This window comes from Pygocentrus nattereri, chromosome 17, assembly GCF_015220715.1.
Source record: "Pygocentrus nattereri isolate fPygNat1 chromosome 17, fPygNat1.pri, whole genome shotgun sequence".
In the NCBI taxonomy this organism is placed as follows: Eukaryota; Metazoa; Chordata; class Actinopteri; order Characiformes; family Serrasalmidae; genus Pygocentrus; species Pygocentrus nattereri.
The window spans coordinates 39657133-39675362 of record NC_051227.1 but is presented as its reverse complement, the minus strand read 5'-3'; the positions used below and the strand labels follow the sequence as shown (position 1 = coordinate 39675362).

Here is an 18230-nt window from a genome sequence, read left to right as displayed (position 1 = left end):
AATATTACACACTATATGTTTGTAATATAAGATGCGTCTTTATGTGCCACTTGGCCATAGTAGACCCTTACTTGTAGGAGCCATTTAACACTTCACACTTCCCAACAATTAAGTGCCGTTTCTTCTTAGCGTTTCTATGAAACACTCCAACCAAACTTGGGAAATCCCCTTTTGATGATGCAGGTGGCAGGAACTTGTTCTGGCACAGATTTCTGGCTTTACAGGGACACACAATGAGAAATGATTAGGCTACATGTGGGTGAACTCAGACATCTCAACAGCGATGCACCAAAATGTTGGCCAGAAGTGGTCAAAAAACAGCACATTTGGTTTTTAGTTTAAATAGCTGAAAATTGGCTGGGGGGAAAAAAAACAATAAATGAGGCTTAAATAATTTGAGTGTAATTATAATTTCGATCATCATCAGATTTCGGCAGTTAACTGATTATTCAAGCGGTCATGTAAACGGCTTTCTTCAATGTAAACACGTTGAATGGATTACAGTGGTCAGACTATGACGTGCATTTAAACACGGTCAGGCTGAACCACAGATTCAGTTTCCATGAAGGACATCAGACAAGTGATGGATAATCTCTGTTCACGCTGAGTAGTAAGAGGAGGTAGAACACTCAAGAAAAACTAAAGAAACAAAAGTTCCTGCAAGAACAACAACAATGCAGTCTGTAGCCTATATGATGAAAACATTGACAAACAGGGCCGAAGAGAAAAGTCCATCTAAAAATACACTAAAAATAATAAAAACAGAATTGTTTGCCCTGAACCACTAGCACCCTTTCAGCCACATGCAGGCGTTGCCACAATCTAGCATTAAAAGTGCAATTGCAATTAATAAAAGTCAAATTGCTCCTCCCACCTACAATAGCCATCATCAGAAGGGGGTTTCCTAGTCTGGCCAGAGCGTCTCTTTAAGCTTGTTGTTGCTTCATGTTCACAGAATTATTTTGGAAAAAGACAAAAGAGGCCAGGATAGTATCCCATTGTGATGCTCTCAGCATCTTGAACGGTTGTATAGAGGTTTATGTCGAATTCCCTTTAAATACTTGCCCACAGCAGTTTCCCAAGCCGTGTTCAGTTCCGCCTCAATAGCGTTTAAAACGGCACTCTCTTTAACGTCCGTCTTAAATTCCACAAAACAAGACACTGATGCTCATCCTTACACTTTGCATACATTTTCCGTTTTGTTGGACTGTTTGCACAAACAATTTGTGAAATTGACAAGGAACTCGTGCAGTGTGTTCTCACTTCTCATATCTTTCGCTAAATCTGCTTCAAGTGGCAAGAGAAAGCAAGAAGGAGAAGGAAAAATCGAGACGGCACGCACTTCCGCTACACCATCATTCATATTTATTACGACAACATTGGCAGAGAGAGAAAGAGAGATAGGTCACAAAAAGGCTTGTTGTTACAAGAGGTTTTGCCAAACAAACACTTATAAAGTCTTTTTTTTTTCCTGTATCATTATAAGAATACAAGAGCATGCAAGAGTCGAGGGGAAAAGGAGAACAGAAGCGAGAAGGTTAAAAAAAAGGAGAGATAATCCCAAAACCAGATGCAGAAACCCAGAATTGAGAAGGCACGTTCACACACTAAAATATTAGAGTAGGTCAAAGACAGTGCAGTTGTTCTAAAAAAGGAGAAAGCAATAGAGAAACAGTCATACAGAACACTTATTAAGCCAAGGAGGTGGTCTGAAAAGTACAGGTTCTATGCAGTTGCTGACCCTTTGAGGACCTGAGAGCTTTAACACGAGAGTTAATGGTGAAGAACTCTTAGAAATACTGCTGTCATTAACTCTACTATGCGTTCCCTGGCTTAACTGCTCTGGCTCAAAGCAGCCAGACCAAATTCAATCTCGCTGTGTGGCGTGGTTCTAGATAATACTACAGCCAGCAGGTACTCAAAGGGTTGGTTAAAGATAAACAAAGAGGACTATCCTATCAGAGCATTCAATCATTTGAGTGACAGGCGCAGAACGGAGATAAAAGAGACAGTATCCTTTTTCTCTCACCACCTGTTTTTGTTCCAAACTCCTGTGCAAGCGTGCTCTTAGTAGGACCGCCGTGACGGGCCGGAAAAAGACTCGGACATCGTTCCTGGTGTAATGTAGGCTGACACATTCATATCAAGCAAAAATCCAAACCCTTTTCATAAATACTGATTAATGAGCAATCTCACATAAATACTTAACACAATCAGGAGTATCAATCAAGTCTATCTATATTGAAAATAAATAAGAGTATATATTCCTGTAATAAAAATACACTATTAAATTAGCATGTATACTTTGTTTGTTTTGTTTTTCTTTTTTTTTTTGTCCATAAAAACAACCTTGTTTGGTAGGTAGGCCAGAAAAACGTAATTCTAGCAATCGTTTACTGCTTTCTTGTCAATTTCACAAATTGAAAAGGCAGGCACAGACTGTGGCAAGCAAAAAAAAGCAAAGTAAAGATGAGAGTTACACTTCAGTGTGCCCTAAAAGAACCAGCTGAGGCTCTTGTATACTGCTGCAAACCTGGAATAATGTCACCTGGAATAATGTCACCTGGAATAATGTTGGGGTGGCTGGGGTATAGGGGGTGGGATATAGGGGGCGGGAGGCTCTGGCTCAAAACGGCCTGGGAAAAGAGATACTGTCTCTTCGAAAGTAAGCTACACATCCAGGAGCACCGTGCAAGTGCTGGGAAATTAGAGAGTCCAAAACGTCCTGAAACATTTATGCTCCAGTTTTATGGTAACCAGACTAGAGCCTTCTGTTTTTGGAATGTGTGCAACAGCAAAACGTGACCGATTCCCCAAAGACACTCACTGAGTATCTCTGCAGTACTGGAAGTTTGAGTCCTCCTAACGGGTCTTGTGTTCTGACCATCTGACCAAGTGATCTAGGAAGGATGCTCCACTATCAGGCTGCGAAAACAGGCGATCGTTTCAACCAATTTAGCCATTTTCATGTCCAGTGCATGAAACGGGGAGAGGGAGGGGGCATGTCTGTACTTCCGTGGTCAGCGCAGAAGAAGGCAGACGCCGTGGCCGAGCGGGACGTTAAACCATATGTCAATGCGAGACACGGTGTAATGATAATGAAAATGCTTATATTCTCACACAGACACAGACGTGCAGTCATGAGGTGACTTGCATGAAGACCGGTCAATATGAGCCACAGAGGGTGAGATGCTGTGTAAATAAACAATGACTGACAGAAGAGGGGCTGTGAATATGAGAGACAGGCTGGTAGTTCTTATTTATATTCAGGTGAGCATGTCCACAATGCAGCTTCTCGGAGACTGAAATGAAGTATGTAAGCAGGAAAGCTCACCGGTCAGATGTTTCTAAGTACACACAGAATTCTCAGACCACAGTATGATCACTACATTTCAGAGCTCCACCTAAGGTCAAACTCTGACCAAGGAATCAAGAACTGGAAAAAGGGATATTAGATGCACATTAGTAACACATCTTAATAGGCTTGACACTACAAAGCTGCCAGCCTATGTGCCAGTGCAATAATATCCAAGCCTGAACCTAACAAGCCTCGCCCCAAGCCTGCTTTTAAAGCCTCAGGTGGCCCTAATCCAAGTAATTTAGAAGCATTTTTGTTGGTCCACTCATCATGAAATTTTCACAGAATGTGGGCCAGCAACTTGAGATTCCTCAGCTGTTTTAATTTCTTGAGCAAAGACAATAAGGCCCTGCTCCCCTCTGCTGTTATGTTTAGTTCAGTGCAGGAGACTAGGAGATTAATCTATATTCAGCTCATAGAAATATCAGAGTGCGTTTCTAAGAGTGCGTTTTATCATATTTTATATCTTCGTTTTTTTTTTTTATTATTATTATTTATTTAATCAAACTTTGCTGGATGCTTCATGTGACGCTCAATTTCAGGATCACACATTTTAAATACTTTACAATGGGTTCCCTGGGATTTTAAGCATCTAAATACATCCAAACACAAAAAAATGAAAGCCAGAAACGCTTTTTTTTAGAAGCAATAACTACAAGCACGCACAGTTTATGGACAAACGACACTCGGGCAAACATAATGCAAACTCTATGTGCTTCCAGTGCTGCTTTACATTACTGTGATTTGGATTTTCAGGTTTTATTCTGGAGCAGTATAAAACCTACTGCAACTGTAGTAACGCGCTTGTGCTGTTAACGAATGATCAGTCAATGTGCCACTAACACTAAGCTCTGATTTCTTATGCAGGTTCCTGACAAACCCGAGACCAGAATAGCGTTCCTTTTGTTGCTTGGCCAGGCAGTCAACTTAAAACAGCTGGCTCTGAAATTTCTGTAGACTGAGCAATCGCATCAATCATAGCAAACTGGCAAAATATGAGCTCAGCTATTCTGAGGGCTTAGTCATCCCATCTGTGCGCACGGTGGTGAACAAAATGCTGTATTGTTACAACCCAAACGTGTAAAAGCTGAAATCTGGGCTACAACAGATTATAGTTGGATGCCACAATCAAGAGAGATAATAGGCCTCAAAACGTCAAACCATATTTCTTTCACAGGAACCAAGCTGGCTAAGAGGATCTAGAAGAGCATCTTAAGATCTCCATATGCACTGATTAGGGAGCAATCTTCTTTTAGTGTTTTCTACAATGGTAAAGTGCTTCTGTGGTCATGAAGGATTTGCTCTGTCACAACACTTCATGGACAGTGCGGGTCACGGTACCACGAAGGACAACAGAACACAGGGAAAGTGAACCTGGACGTTCACTGTAGCTATTTGTACTATAGGTTGTGCAGGATTTTGTTTCCTCAAAGAACTAAAGTGTAAGATCAACACACTAAAGGTCAATGCACCAAAACCAGATTAAGCATTAAACTTCTGACGCGGACAATTCAGTCGAAGAGCGGGCTTAATCTGTGTCTAGAAATAATAAATACTGCTATTGTCAATAATGCTGATACGACGTAAATGGAACCAAAGCTGAGACTTCGATAGGGAGATAAAAAAATAAAGCAATCATTACTGTACAATAGTGTATAACAATAATAGAGGGTGTAAATACAGGTAAATAAAGACTGTTTAAATGGATGGGGATGAAAAAAATGAGATGATATGAAATGTGCCATGTTTTTGATAACGTTTGTTATGTCACTCAGCCATTTGTCTGAAAACTCCTCTCTATCCTGCTGAAAAGCTGATCGAGGGACTGTAAGGAGGGCCGCAGCGAGGCCCGAGAGGGGTGTGTGCGTGCGTGTGTGTGTGTGTGTGTGTGTGTGTATGTGTGTGCGCGCAAGAGAGAGGGTGCCGGCCTCACCACAGCAAGCGCACCAGTTCCTCACCTGCGGCGGGGGGCTGGTGGGCAGTCAGACCGGGCAGGTCCAGTGAGCTGTCAGACGTGCCGTGCTTGAGGTCTCCGCCCACATCGGTCAGCTTCATGTCCAGCTGCACAGACAGTGCATCCTCGGAGTCATCTTTGCCCCCTGCGCTGCTGCCCCCGATTGACGGCAGGTCTAGAGACTTGACAGAGGCGGAGTCCTCTTTGGCCTGCTTGAAGGCAGCCACCTTGTCCTCCAGGCTCTTCTCGGAGGCGCCCAGTGCTGTGCAAAATTTGGATGACTGAAAGTCGGCGAAGTCGTCGGCATCGCTGCTCTTCAGGGAGGAAAACGAACCGCCGCAGCCACTTTCCTTGCCATCATCGTAGGCCAGACCGCCCTCCAGTGACAGCTGTTTGAAGACATCGTACTTGTCGGCGGTTGGTCCCTGCCGTGGCTGGGAGGAAGCCTCGCTGCGCTGTTCTCCGGACCTCCCAAATGCCATGAAATCAGCAAAGTCGTCCTGCACCGCTCCTCCGGATCCCCTTTGACCTGAGGGGGCCACATCAGACGAGGAGGAGCCAAACAGTGCAAAGTCGCCAAAGTCATCATTTGCCCCTGTGATGCTGACAGATTTGGGGCCTGCAGGAGGGAGCACCAAGGAGGGGAGCGCAGAAGATGTTGTAGTGGAGAAAGGGATAGCTTTAGAGTCAGCACAGGAAGGAGCAGAAGAAGGAGGGGTCATGGAGGAAAAGAGGTCCAAGTCAGCCATGTTCAGAGGGATTTTGGGCTGTGCCAGAGAGACAGGAGGTTGAGACTGAGACTGTGGAAGAGAAGGGCCGAAAGGAGGTGGGAAAGCAGGCTGGAACATCTTGGCCTGATCTGGAGGGTCTAGTGGAGAGACGCTGTTGGCCGTTTTAAAGTCTGTGAAGCCATCGTCGGCACTGACAGACTTGAAATCGGCAAATCCTTCGCCTACAGGGAGAAAAAAAAAACAAACAAAGAAAGAAAAACAACTGAAGGCCGCAGCGAAACAGCATTTCATAGAGGCTACAAAAGGCCAAAGAGCTAGAGTAGCACAATATGGAGCCCGGCCTAGAAGGCACCCTGTGCTCGATTTTTCCTCATTTCACAATCCTACAAAGGAGAGAAACGGATTAGTTCCAGCTCTGAAGCGTACCAGACACTCCTGCTGAATTTCAAAACCACAGAATGCTTGGCACGTGAAAAAGGCTCACTATGAAGAAACAACACAGACCACCGCACAACCAGAGCGAAGCAAGTCTACAGAGACTTGCATGCAAACACACACGTAAACACTCATCGCATGCACCGAGACAGAGATCCCTGAGTGGAACAGGACATTATGGCGTTTTACGTCTCACACAGGAGAGAATCAGTCACTCTGTAGCAGCGCCTGTAATATCATGTAGTCTCAGTGGCGCCACGCAAAGAAACAAATAAACCTTTCACTCTGCTCTCATATTGAGCTGTGACAGGTCTTTACCCCTGGCAAGAGTGAGCCTTTCTAATATTGATAGAAAAACAATATCAAAAGAGTGGATCAAAGACAGACTAACTCTGTGAGGTAGGGCTGAGCGGCACCCACTGGCCTCATCCAGGTATTCCCATGGTATATGGTATTGTTGAGGGGGGTTAAAGGTGGGGGTGAAAAAAAGCATCATAAGTGATGAAAATGCGTTTATATCGCTGTGTGGTGGTCGAGTACTGCATTATTCCAAAACGAAAAGAATCCATTTGCATGGTGACTTTCATGCCATCATTCAACAAATGTCATCTATCTATTAATTGCTAAACGATAAACTAGGAGAGAAGAGCTGGTTAGCACTAGTTTCATTCTTCTAGTTTGATTCTGGCTCCCTAAAGCACCGGCACAAGTTCAATCAATCAATCAATCAATCAACCTTTATTTTGACTCGGAAGTACATTGAGGGCAACCCTCATTTTCAATGTAGCCGAGCATTTACAAAACTAGGGATTGACATGACAAAGAAAATAATAACTACATTTAGTCATTCTAAATTAAAAGAAAATTTAAAATAACAGTGAATAAAAGATAAAAGTAGATAAAAATAGAACTTGAGATTTTAAATGGTAAGAAATTAAGATCGAAATAGATAAGAAATTAGTAAAGTAATAGTACAATATCACAAATTAAAAAAGTAATGATAGAAACTTAAAATAAAATGAGAGGAAATAAATAAATAAATAAAAAGAGATAAAAAAACTAAGGAGAACTAATATGATTATGACTAAAATCTGAGGCAGTAAAGTCGAGCGACTGGCGTCGAAGGGACACGGAGACTAAATTAAACCTGTTCAGTGGAGTTTGGATCTTGACACTAGCTTAGCAAGCAGGCCACAGACCCGAACACACATTACGACACAGGATTGATCCTGACTAGCTGGTGCTCTGCCGAAACAAGTTTAGACGATAAAAACTAGGCCTGCAACTATCGAATGTTTTCGGAATCGAGTATTCTGTCGATTTTTCTCATTGATTAATCGAGTAATCGGATAAATCACACTTTTGTGTTTTTAAACAACTATAATCGACAGTGTGCTATGCAACATGAAAGGTCTCTTAAAATGAGCGAGCAACTGGCTTTTATTCCTCACAAAACGTTTTTATTCAACACTTTTACTAGATCAAAGCTTAAAACCTTTGGTTTATTTTAAAAGTGAAACTTTTATGATGTACATGAAAAAAAAAACTATGAAATGATGCCCTTGAGCAAGACACCTAACCCCCAACTGCTCCCCGGGCGCTGCGGATTGGGCTGCCCACCGCTCCGGGCAAGTGTGCGCACTGCCCCCTAGTGTGTGCTCAATAGTGTGTATGTGGTGTCTCACTTCACGGATGGGTTAAATGCAGAGGTGAAATTTCCCCACTGTGGGACTAATAAGGGTCACTTAATCTTAATCTAAATACAGCTTCACAAACATAGGTTAGCCTATTTGTCCTTAGTTTAATCTTAATAAAAAAGGAAAAAGGGTGCAGTGAATGTAGTCATAAATGAATTTGTCCATCTGTTGCATTTATTATAACGACCTTATGTATGAGGAAGGTGTGTTTTGAGACCTATCAGAGTGAGTGAGCGTGTGTGTGTGTGAGCGTGTGTGAGTGTGTGTGTGTTCGTGCATGGGAGTGAGAGATGAGGAGAGATAAATAACATGAGTGAGATCTTGGTGCATTGCTGTCTTGCTACTTATTATGCCTGGTCATTATTGACTCATAACATGGGCTACAAATAATTACAGATACTGGACGTTCTACCAAGCGCCGCTGTTCATATAAGTCAGCAATCGTAAACATATGTGAGGATGCTTTGGGTTCAGGTGCTGCAGCATTGACGAAGTACTATTCTGGTGAGCCAGGTCCGTATACTGCACTACATTGTCTGCCTTGCGCAGCGTAAAATGGTCCCACACTTTAGACATTTTTGGCCTTTATTTTCCGCCGTTGCCCCACAGAGCAAAATAAATCGAGCCGCCTTATAAATCTCTGAAAAGTGCGTCAGTTATAACAGTCCGTGTAAAACAGTGATACGGGAGCTGCGCAGTAGTCTACAAAGCGGGAGTGATACGAGAGCAGACGTTTAAAACGGATGGACTTTGGTGACATGAATTAAACGAAACCTTGAGGCAAGTTCTTTTTTAATAAATAAAATAATATTATAATAATAATAAAAACTAATGTCTGAGAGAGCAAATCGAGTGACCAGTGCTGGATTGACAGAAATCTGATACCGAAATGTTTTGTGGTGTTTAGGACTGTAGTATTTTGATTATCAATAGCTTAGATGGCAGGCCAAACAGTGCCACACACCACAGCACAGGACTGGTTCCAGCGAAATATAATACCCGCTAATATAACACCTGTTCAGTGGATATCTGAGAGGGCATATCAAGGAGCCATCACTCCTTCTACACCACCAAAGTAGTAAGCCTCGCTAAAATACAAATGGGTGGAATGTGTTAATTTGGTCATTCAGACATGGACTAGAAATTATCACTTCATCATTTTTAAATAGCATCATTTTTAACGCCGCAGTACATTTTATTGATGTTATACCGCCCAACCCTAACCTCAGATACAGACCACGCACAGGGAAATAAAGGTAGATAACATTCTGTTCGTGCATTTGAGAAAAAGAGGCCACTGCAACAGTCAACTTACTGGAGCTACTCCCATTGGATTCTGTTCTAGTGAGAGAGGGACACACACACACCTGCATGAATGCGGGTCACTTCACATGGAACATGCATCTAAAATTGAGGGATATATTCAACAAGAGCATTAGGACACGAGTGGTCTCGAATCGGGTTGTCCGTGTCCATCAGACAAGTTAGTGACCAAAATCACTACCAAACTCCCAAATGATTTATATGATAAAAATAACAGACATGATAATTATGGGCCTAGTCCTGTATGTGCCAAACATAAAGACAGGAAATTGCTTACCGACTGGCTTTCTATCTGAAGGTTGCTCAAGCTCTCTGAACACACTGTATTTGTCTCCAAAATCTGTATCAAAGACAAGTGAGCCTTCAGTCAATTATAAAAACAGCAGTGCAGCGTTGCTGTCTGCATAACATAGTGACAATCAGCAAGGGAATACGCGCAAAGAGGAAAGTCTTTGAACAGCAAAATGACTTTTTACTATTGTGACAGCTTGCAGACTAAATAAAGCTGACATGTAATCAGCTGGACACCCATTCGCCTTCGGAAGGAACTTTGTGGAAACCCCACAAAACAAAATAGATATGTAGTTAGACTTAATTCATTTGGGAATTTTGACAATAATCCTGTTTTTTTTTTTTTTTTAGATGTTTTTTTAAACGTTTTACCATATGGTTAAAAATATAAAAACTTAGACCTCAACATCACTGAATGTGTTTGGGATTACTTGGATCTTGAGAAGCCAAAAAAAATGCAACCAACTTCTAAGAGTGAATTTGGAGGTGTGGAAAAATAATAGAAGCTGTAATAAAGGCAAAGGGTGGACACACTAAATGCAGAAGCAATGAACATTATATTTAGTTTCTTAGGCTTCTGAGCATTTTTTGTCCACTTGTAAGGGCTGTTTAGAGCGGAAATTAAATTAAGGGTGGGGGGTCTTTGACCTGTGCACCACACTGTATCTACAGGATTTGGAACCGTAATATTGGCTGCGTTTATGGGTGAATGCTGTAATGGAGCTGTACCTGAAACGGCGGGCGTGGGTTCGGTCGGCTGCTCCACTGACAGATGTTTAAACACTGCATACTTATCAGAGGACGAAGATGATGAAGAGCCAGACACAGGAGTCAGTATGGCAGGAACACTGCAGACAACACACAAGCACACACCACTAAGAGCTTGCTTTTCAAAGCATGACGTTTTACTGAGTTTTGAATCTTTTTTTTTTTTTAAGATTCTGGCCATGAGTTCCACTTGTGATGGATGATGGATGACTACGTCCATAAAGACCAAAAAGAATCTCTTTAAAAGACGAGAGCTTCACTGTGTAAACTGCCAAAACCAGGTTGGGTATCACTTTAGCTTCCCAAACTCCATGACAACACAATTCACACCACTGAGCCCTTTCAAGGAGATGATGGATTCTTATTCTCAGTCATCCTGAGAACCATCATTTCTGTTTTCTTTTAAAAACACGTTTCTGTTGTGCAGAAAACACCCTTGAGTTCTCACTTCACTTTCCTGCCCCACTTGCAGGTCTCTCCTCTAATTAGAGAAAGACCCCCAGACTCTGAAAAACTCAGATATGCCAATAAACAATAAAACCTTTGTTTTTTTCTAAAAGTAAGGGATTGCAGGAGACTGTGTCACTCATATTGAATAGCCATCCCTTCTCCTACCCTCAGCTGTGGATAATTGCTTTTTGCTTCTCCCCCTCCCATGAGCCATGCAGTTTTGAAAAGTAATAAAACGGGACAAGCTTATCAGCTGTCCATTGAAATGGGTTCATTAGCAAAGTTGGCGGGGCTTAATTGGTGTGTCTGGTGGATTATTACAAGCTATTACAAAGGCAGGCACAGGTTGATGCTCCAGGAGAGCATACCAAGACAGAGGGAACAGAAACATCACAAGAAAGTCACACGACTGGATGATATGATACTCATGATACTTCAGAATATTGTAGATAGCCTCTTCCTTATAATGCAAATATAATGGTGAATGAGCAATCAGAGTCAGACTAATTCATGCATGCTTGTACCTGCTCTGAGAGGAGGATGCACTGGGGAACGTTCCCGCCATCTCTCCTTGAAAATCCGTAAACGAATCATCTCCACCGCCTGCTTTCGGGGCCTCTTGAAAATCCTGGAAATCATCATCATCTGCCTTCACCCCCTGGAATAGGTCAACAAACAAGAATGCTTCACTGTGTTTCACAAAATTTACAAAAACATCAGTTGCAAGGTTTTTCAACCTGATCCAGGAAAGTCTACATGATACAGTCCATATCCTAACTATGGTTGCAACTAAATATTATTTCTATGATCAGTTAATAAACCCCTGCGGAGACTGCAAGGACTTAAAACTTCATTTTTTACCACCTGTACGAAAGAGAAGTTAAGTGACCTACTGACAGTCAAAATCTAAGTAAAAAGACATTTTCTTATAGAGGAACTACATAATTTTCCAATCCAAATTTAATATTAATGGTTTTTAAATCACTTACGGTCTGTAAAGCTATAAAAATGTTCTAAACAAAATGATGCTTTCGGGAACTCAATGACAATTTGCTTTAGCTGTGAAATACTAATCCCTCCTATCCAAGTGTTCGAGCTTAGCAGAAAACACAGCAAAGAAAAAAAAGCTCTCGCAAAAGCTAAGAGAAGAAATTTTTCATTGCATCACATCCCAGACAAGATTAAAGAGTCGTGAAAGAGTTCTTCAGAGCGATGGAGAACACACTGTAGATGGCTCTGTGTAGAAGGGTTTTATACAGAAGAATTCTTTTGGGTGCTGTAATGTTATTCTAACCATGACATCACAACAATAGCCGAAACCTTTTGGGGGCTATAGAACACTTTTTAAAAAGGTTCTATAAAGAATCAAATCAATTCAGATCAAATCAAATTTATTTGTAGCGCTTTTTACAACGGATGTTGTCACAAAGCAGCTTCCCAGAATTTCGGAAAAGACAAAGTTTCAACAGGACTGTAAGAATGTACAGAAACCCCCTGGTGGGCAAGCCAGGGGCAACAGTGGCAAGGAGAACCTCCCTCAGAGCTGAGGAAGAAACCTTGGGAGGAACCAGGCTCAGCAGGGGGGCCCGTCCTCCTCTGGCCAAACTACCAACAAGTGATTATATTACTAATATTAATAGCAGTAATATTGGTATTAGGAATAACTAGGAGTCTATGAGAACATCAGTATAGGGTGGGCAGCTCGTCCAAGGCAGGTGGTGGCAGCTGGGGCATGGGCAGCTGGTCTGAAGTGGGTAGCAGGAGGGCTCGGCAGTCGGTCGTCCTTCAGTGTCCAGCCGGACATGTGGGTGATTGTATACTCGGAAAGAAAGCAGGGAGAGGGAATCATAGATAGAACCATCTACAGCACATTCTTCATCAGTCTGACATGATGTCCCAGGTTCTACACAGAACCATTTTCTTTACTAATGAACCCTTGAGGAACCCTATTTTTTTTAACAGTAGCTCACAGCGAATTTTTTTTGTCATGGGACTAACTACACGGGCAAAAAAGGCGATTTCTCAGCTGAAGCCGACCTCAGCAATGTGTCGTGGCTAAATATCTGAGTCACTGTTTACTACATTTAGGATGGTTTAATTTCTGCTGCATCCCTTTATCAACGACTCCAGCAACTGCTGGTTAAAATTTGGTGTCAGTAAATCCAGTGAGAAGAGTCGAGTCAACTCGACTCCAGAAATAACAGAAGTTGTGCCTCACTAAGTAGGGCTGCCGCGACAACTCGGACGCTTACGCAGTCAGGCATTCAATTCAGAACCTTTACGTCTTTATGTTGCCAGAAAAACCTGCTTATTTAAAATATTAACTGTTTATCAAAAACTAAACTTGCTTATTCAATGAAAGCACCTTTAGGCCATTTATGTAGCTACTAACAGTTAATCGTTTACATCCATTAGGCTAGTGCATGGTGTTACCTGGACAGGAGGGAAGTTGGTGACAAAGCTGTTTGGAGGTTGCGCCGGTGGGTTTGGAGGCATAGGCATGACAGCAGGGGCGGCAGGGGCCATCAAGGTCTGCTGATGGGTCAACACAGGGGCCATGGTCATGGCCATCGCAGGCAGGTTGGGCACTGGAGGGGAGGGGAACTGACTCAGGATATCCAAGCTCATCACTGGAAGCCCACTCTGAAATAACCATCCAACACAGGAGTAACTGTAGCTTCTCAGGCTAAAGCAGATTCTGCTGGCACCAACACCTAATACACACGGGTGAACCAATCGCCAGCTCCAACGAGAACCAAAAAAATGGACTAAATGAGCTTCAATCATGAAATGAACGGAGGCTTGTTGAGGGTTTGTGGGCAAAAAAAAAAAGTATGGAGATTAATTAAAACAAGCCTTGAAGCATGAGCATGAATCTAAAGTGCCACTTTAGCACATAATGCAGAAAGTGTGAGTTCTGCTGATAAGTCCTTGATTTAATGCTGTGTCACGTAAGCCCACTCCTTCTCAGCTTACACGCAAGCAAAATGTACTGCCTAACTTTGATTAGCAAGTACTAAGTAAAAAGCAAAGCTGTCAGATAACAGCGCCCCCAACCTTTACCGAGAGGCAGAATAAGATGTTTTCTTAAATTAGTCACTGAAGTCAGCTTCTATTTTTTCACAGTCATCACTGGTAGCTCAAACGCCCCCCAACACACACCTCCACTCTCATCATTCTGCCAAGCTGGTGCAGAAGGCACAGCTCCCTAAAGAGGAAAATTTCCATCACAAAAAGCTTCTTATTGTGTGTGCTCTAGCAGCAGCGGCACATGGAACCGATGGCTTTGCCTGCTCCCAGGGGCGCAGCTGCCGGGTTTGGGTTTGGGGAGATAAGGCGCCTCTTGTCAGCGCTGTTCACCTGGGCTATTGCTGCACTCGCTGCACGACTCAGCATTATCTCACACCCTCTATCTGCACAGCGACACACACACGGCTCACAGCCTGCCGCCACAATCTGAGACAGGTCAAAAAAACTCTCATGCTGACATCAATACATGCTGGGCATGTCATAGAAACGAATTAATTATGCAGACAAGACTGCGCAGCAGGTATAAGCCTTCTACAACGTAGGTTTTAGATGAATAAAATACGAAACTATTACTAAACCTCATAATTAAGGTCGAAACATGATAACGAGCACCTTTTGGGTAAATAAGGCAGAACTGAAGACCTTCACCCTTTTTAACAACCGGTCCCTGCTGTAACTGGTGTGCTCATTACTGATCTTAGTCCCCAGAGGTTTTTTATTTACTTATTATTGCATGAAAGCTACTGACCTCATCACACCTAGGCAATCGCTGCATCTTTCAGGGCATTGCATCATCGCTCATGCAAGGCTGACGGACAGCTCAAGTCACGTGTGAGTTGTATGATGACTGACTCGACCTTAAATGACACTGACGCAAGACTTTTCCTTTCCAGCCTTACTCGTTATTTTTCCTGTCAGTTCCTCTACAGTCAAGCGTAGTCATTACTGCAATGCCATTCTCCTGCAGCTCTCAACTGTATGGTCAAGGTTGATTCAGAGTTTTTCATTATAAAAAAGCCCTTCCTGTTGAAAGACAACCAGTTCATGCTGTTTTGTCCTTTTTTTTCCTTTAAATACTGCATTTACTACATTAAGAGCTTTAGTTCTGTCCTTCAGATTAAGGTTTTTATCTGTATTGAAAGGCTCCTTATTTGAAGCAGGAGGTTTTTAGTAGGGGTTAACTTCTGCACAATGCAACTCCTGCACTTAATAAAATTCTCTACTAAAGACTTGGGACTTGACTCACACTCTTACCTTAGAGACTCAACTCTGACATGAAAATCTTTGCTGCTCAGTTCCATATACACTATATTTCCAAAAGTATTTGGTCACCTCCCATCACATGGATATGAACTTGAGTGAAATCCCATTCTTAATCCATGGGGTTTAATATGATGTCGGTCCACCCTTTACACCTATAACAGCTTCAACTCTTCTCAGAACAGCCCCATACCATGATCCCCCCTCCACCAAACTTTACACTCGGCGCAATGCAGTCAGACAAGTATCGTTCTCCTGGAAACCGCCAAACCCAAAGTCATTGGATTGCCAGATGGAGAAGCGTGATTCGTCACTCCAGAAGGCACGTCTCCACTGCTCTAGAGTCCAGTGGCGGTGTTTACACCACTGCATTCAACGCTTTGCAACGCACCTGGTGATGTAAGGCTTGGATGCAGCTGCTCGGCCATGGAAACCCATTCCATGAAGCTCTTTACGCTGTTCTTCAGCTGATCTGAAGGCCACATGAAGTTTGGAGGTCTGTAGCAATTGACTCTGCAGAAAGTTGGCGACCTCTGTGCACTATGTGCCTCGGCTTCCACTTTGTCATACCACTGATAGCTGACTGTGGAATATTTAGTAGTGAGGAAATTTCACGACTGGACTTGCTGCACAGGTGGCGTCCGATCACGGCACCACGCTGGACTCCACAGAGCTCCTGAGAGCGACCCATTCTTTCACTAATGTCTGTAGAAGCAGTCTGCAGGCCTAGGAGCTTGGCTGACCTGTGACCATGGAAGTGATTTTAACACCTGAATTCAATGATTTGGATGGGTGAGTGAAAACTTTTGACAATATAGTGTATATTATTATTGTCTAGCAGACACCTGTGCCTCTATATAGTCTACATTAACAGGAAAATGGAAACAAAACCCATGAGAGCATCACGAAACGTGTAGGAATGAGACTTAGGCATCAGCAACATGACCCAAACGTCTTAGCCCATGCCCCGCTCGAGAGGGTCCCCAGAGTTTTAACATGCTGACTTATTTGTCATGTAATGGGAGTGAACTGGGACAAAATGTAGGACACAGTTTGGCCTAAAACACACATTTCCATACTCACTGCACTGGGACAAGTTTGTCTATGGAATACCCTACAGTTACCTGTGCCACTCCAATCAAGGCCAGTACAGTGTACAGCTCTTCCTTGGTCAGTTTGCCTGGCGTTGTGCGATTGGCTGATGCCCAGATCTGACCCAGAGCTTCTCTGGGAAGTCCTGATGACATCAGGATGGGGTAGAGTTTGGCCGTGTCGATGCCTGCTGGAGTCATGCTGAACTCCAGGACCTTTTTGAACATGTCTGCACAAAACAAAAACACACAGTCCTTAACATACTGCCAGCAAAAAAGAGGCACATCACACAGGTACTTTGGTCCATTTTTATTGTTAACGGGTCTAAAAACATATAAATGTAGTTTCTTTCTATGACGCTGACTGCATTACTTCCATTATGGGAGCTACATCAGCATTACTCTGGACACCAAACACACTTAGGCTGACTGGAATCGGGTTAAGAGAGAAAACATTTGGCCAAACCTTTGCTTTAACCATGTATCCAGAGATGCCAATTACCTGGAATGAGAGAGTCATTGTACAGCCAAGCTGGCACCATAGGCTGCATTTCTTGTTGGGGGAAGACACCAACACCTGCTTGGGAAAAGAGAGTGACAACAATGAGTCATGGCAGAAGGATCTTAAGCTATGCATACTAAATCTAGCATGTCCCCCTGATGTCTATACCACACTCAGCTACAGCAGTTCTTCACAGCTGCTGTGCAGAGAGGCCGGTGCAGATGTTCCACTGCAGTACCGCTGCCTTACATTTCTCATTACTTCAGCAAAGCTGTTGTCAGAATCAGGCAGTTAGCAGTCGTAAAGGAAGATTAGTCTTGGAAATAAGAGCATTACGTGCTCAGATAGCATAATAGCTTATCCTGCACTGAACCTTTATGCTTCATTTGTGTAGAAAAACATGACGCCTTCAGTCAAAGTGCTCGTGCCCTAGATCTAATTCTCTCAATCTTCTGGTGGATTTCTAACACCAGTCATTGGGTCTATCTCACAGATCTCTTCTCTGTGTATGTGAATGCATCTGTTTAATGTTCAAGCTAATTTATTTCATCATAATTCCAACCAGAGGATGCTGTGTTCCTCTCTTGGGCCCTGGTTCCACTCAGCTTCCTCTACATGCTCTTAGACAGCTTTCTTTGCTATGGTCACCCTAGGCTCGCTCATTAAGGACTCGGTCCTGGGTTTCTGCACACCTGTCTTGCGGCAACTGTTGAATACTGTTGAGATCTGATTGCTGTGAAAGTAAATGAGCCTAAATAAATGTAAATCACAAGCAAGCACTTGTTATCCCACCACTTGAGATACATCAATATCATGCAAACGTCATTCTGAACCAGCACGGAAGGAACACTGAAATCAGCAATTCTTAAAATCAATTAAATCATCATTCTTCATATTAGTTCATGACAAAAGCAAGAAGAAATCTTAGATTGACATGTCAGAGCAAAGCTCAATCCCCAGCATGCAAGAGAAGGCCCATCAAAAAGGGTTACAGCAAGTAAAGGCGGAGGCAGAGGCAGAGCACGTGGTGAGTCAGCAGGTAAAACTTCAATGGATCTCCAGAGACACGGCCCATCTCCCACGCTGTCAGCAGGGTGGCTGTCAGGCCTCTCTAATGAGGAGCGGCTCGGGGGAGGAATGAGAAATACTCCCAGTGCTAGCGAAAGGAAAAAGACGAGGTCATTCCTGAGTGTGAGACAACCTGGAGTCATTACCTTCAGGACACTTCGCCTCACTGCGCCTCTCTACTGGCACACACTATAAAGATGTGGTCTGTTTTCTGAATGTTCTAGCAAAGTTCTGATATCTTTTTAGGGCTGAACAGCTGAATTTCTTGATGA

The 18230-nt window shown here is 43.0% G+C and overlaps 1 protein-coding gene across 10 annotated transcripts in view; it reads right to left on the bottom strand.

Moving 5' to 3' along the window:
• Positions 1-18230, bottom strand: part of synrg (synergin, gamma) — a 54558-nt gene that overhangs the window by 20950 nt on the left and 15378 nt on the right. For 6 of the 10 annotated variants that reach the window (XM_017724211.2, XM_017724214.2, XM_017724215.2 and 3 more), the window contains 7 exons: positions 16891-16968; positions 16422-16618; positions 13441-13650; positions 11532-11665; positions 10519-10637; positions 9776-9838; positions 5317-6264 (listed from right to left, as the gene is read on the bottom strand). In XM_017724211.2, the coding sequence (XP_017579700.1) occupies positions 5317-6264; positions 9776-9838; positions 10519-10637; positions 11532-11665; positions 13441-13650; positions 16422-16618; positions 16891-16968 (1749 nt within the window). The remainder of the gene's footprint in view (positions 1-5316; positions 6265-9775; positions 9839-10518; positions 10638-11531; positions 11666-13440; positions 13651-16421; positions 16619-16890; positions 16969-18230) is intronic. The other 4 variants (XM_017724212.2, XM_017724217.2, XM_017724219.2 and 1 more) reach the window with 1 other exon arrangement.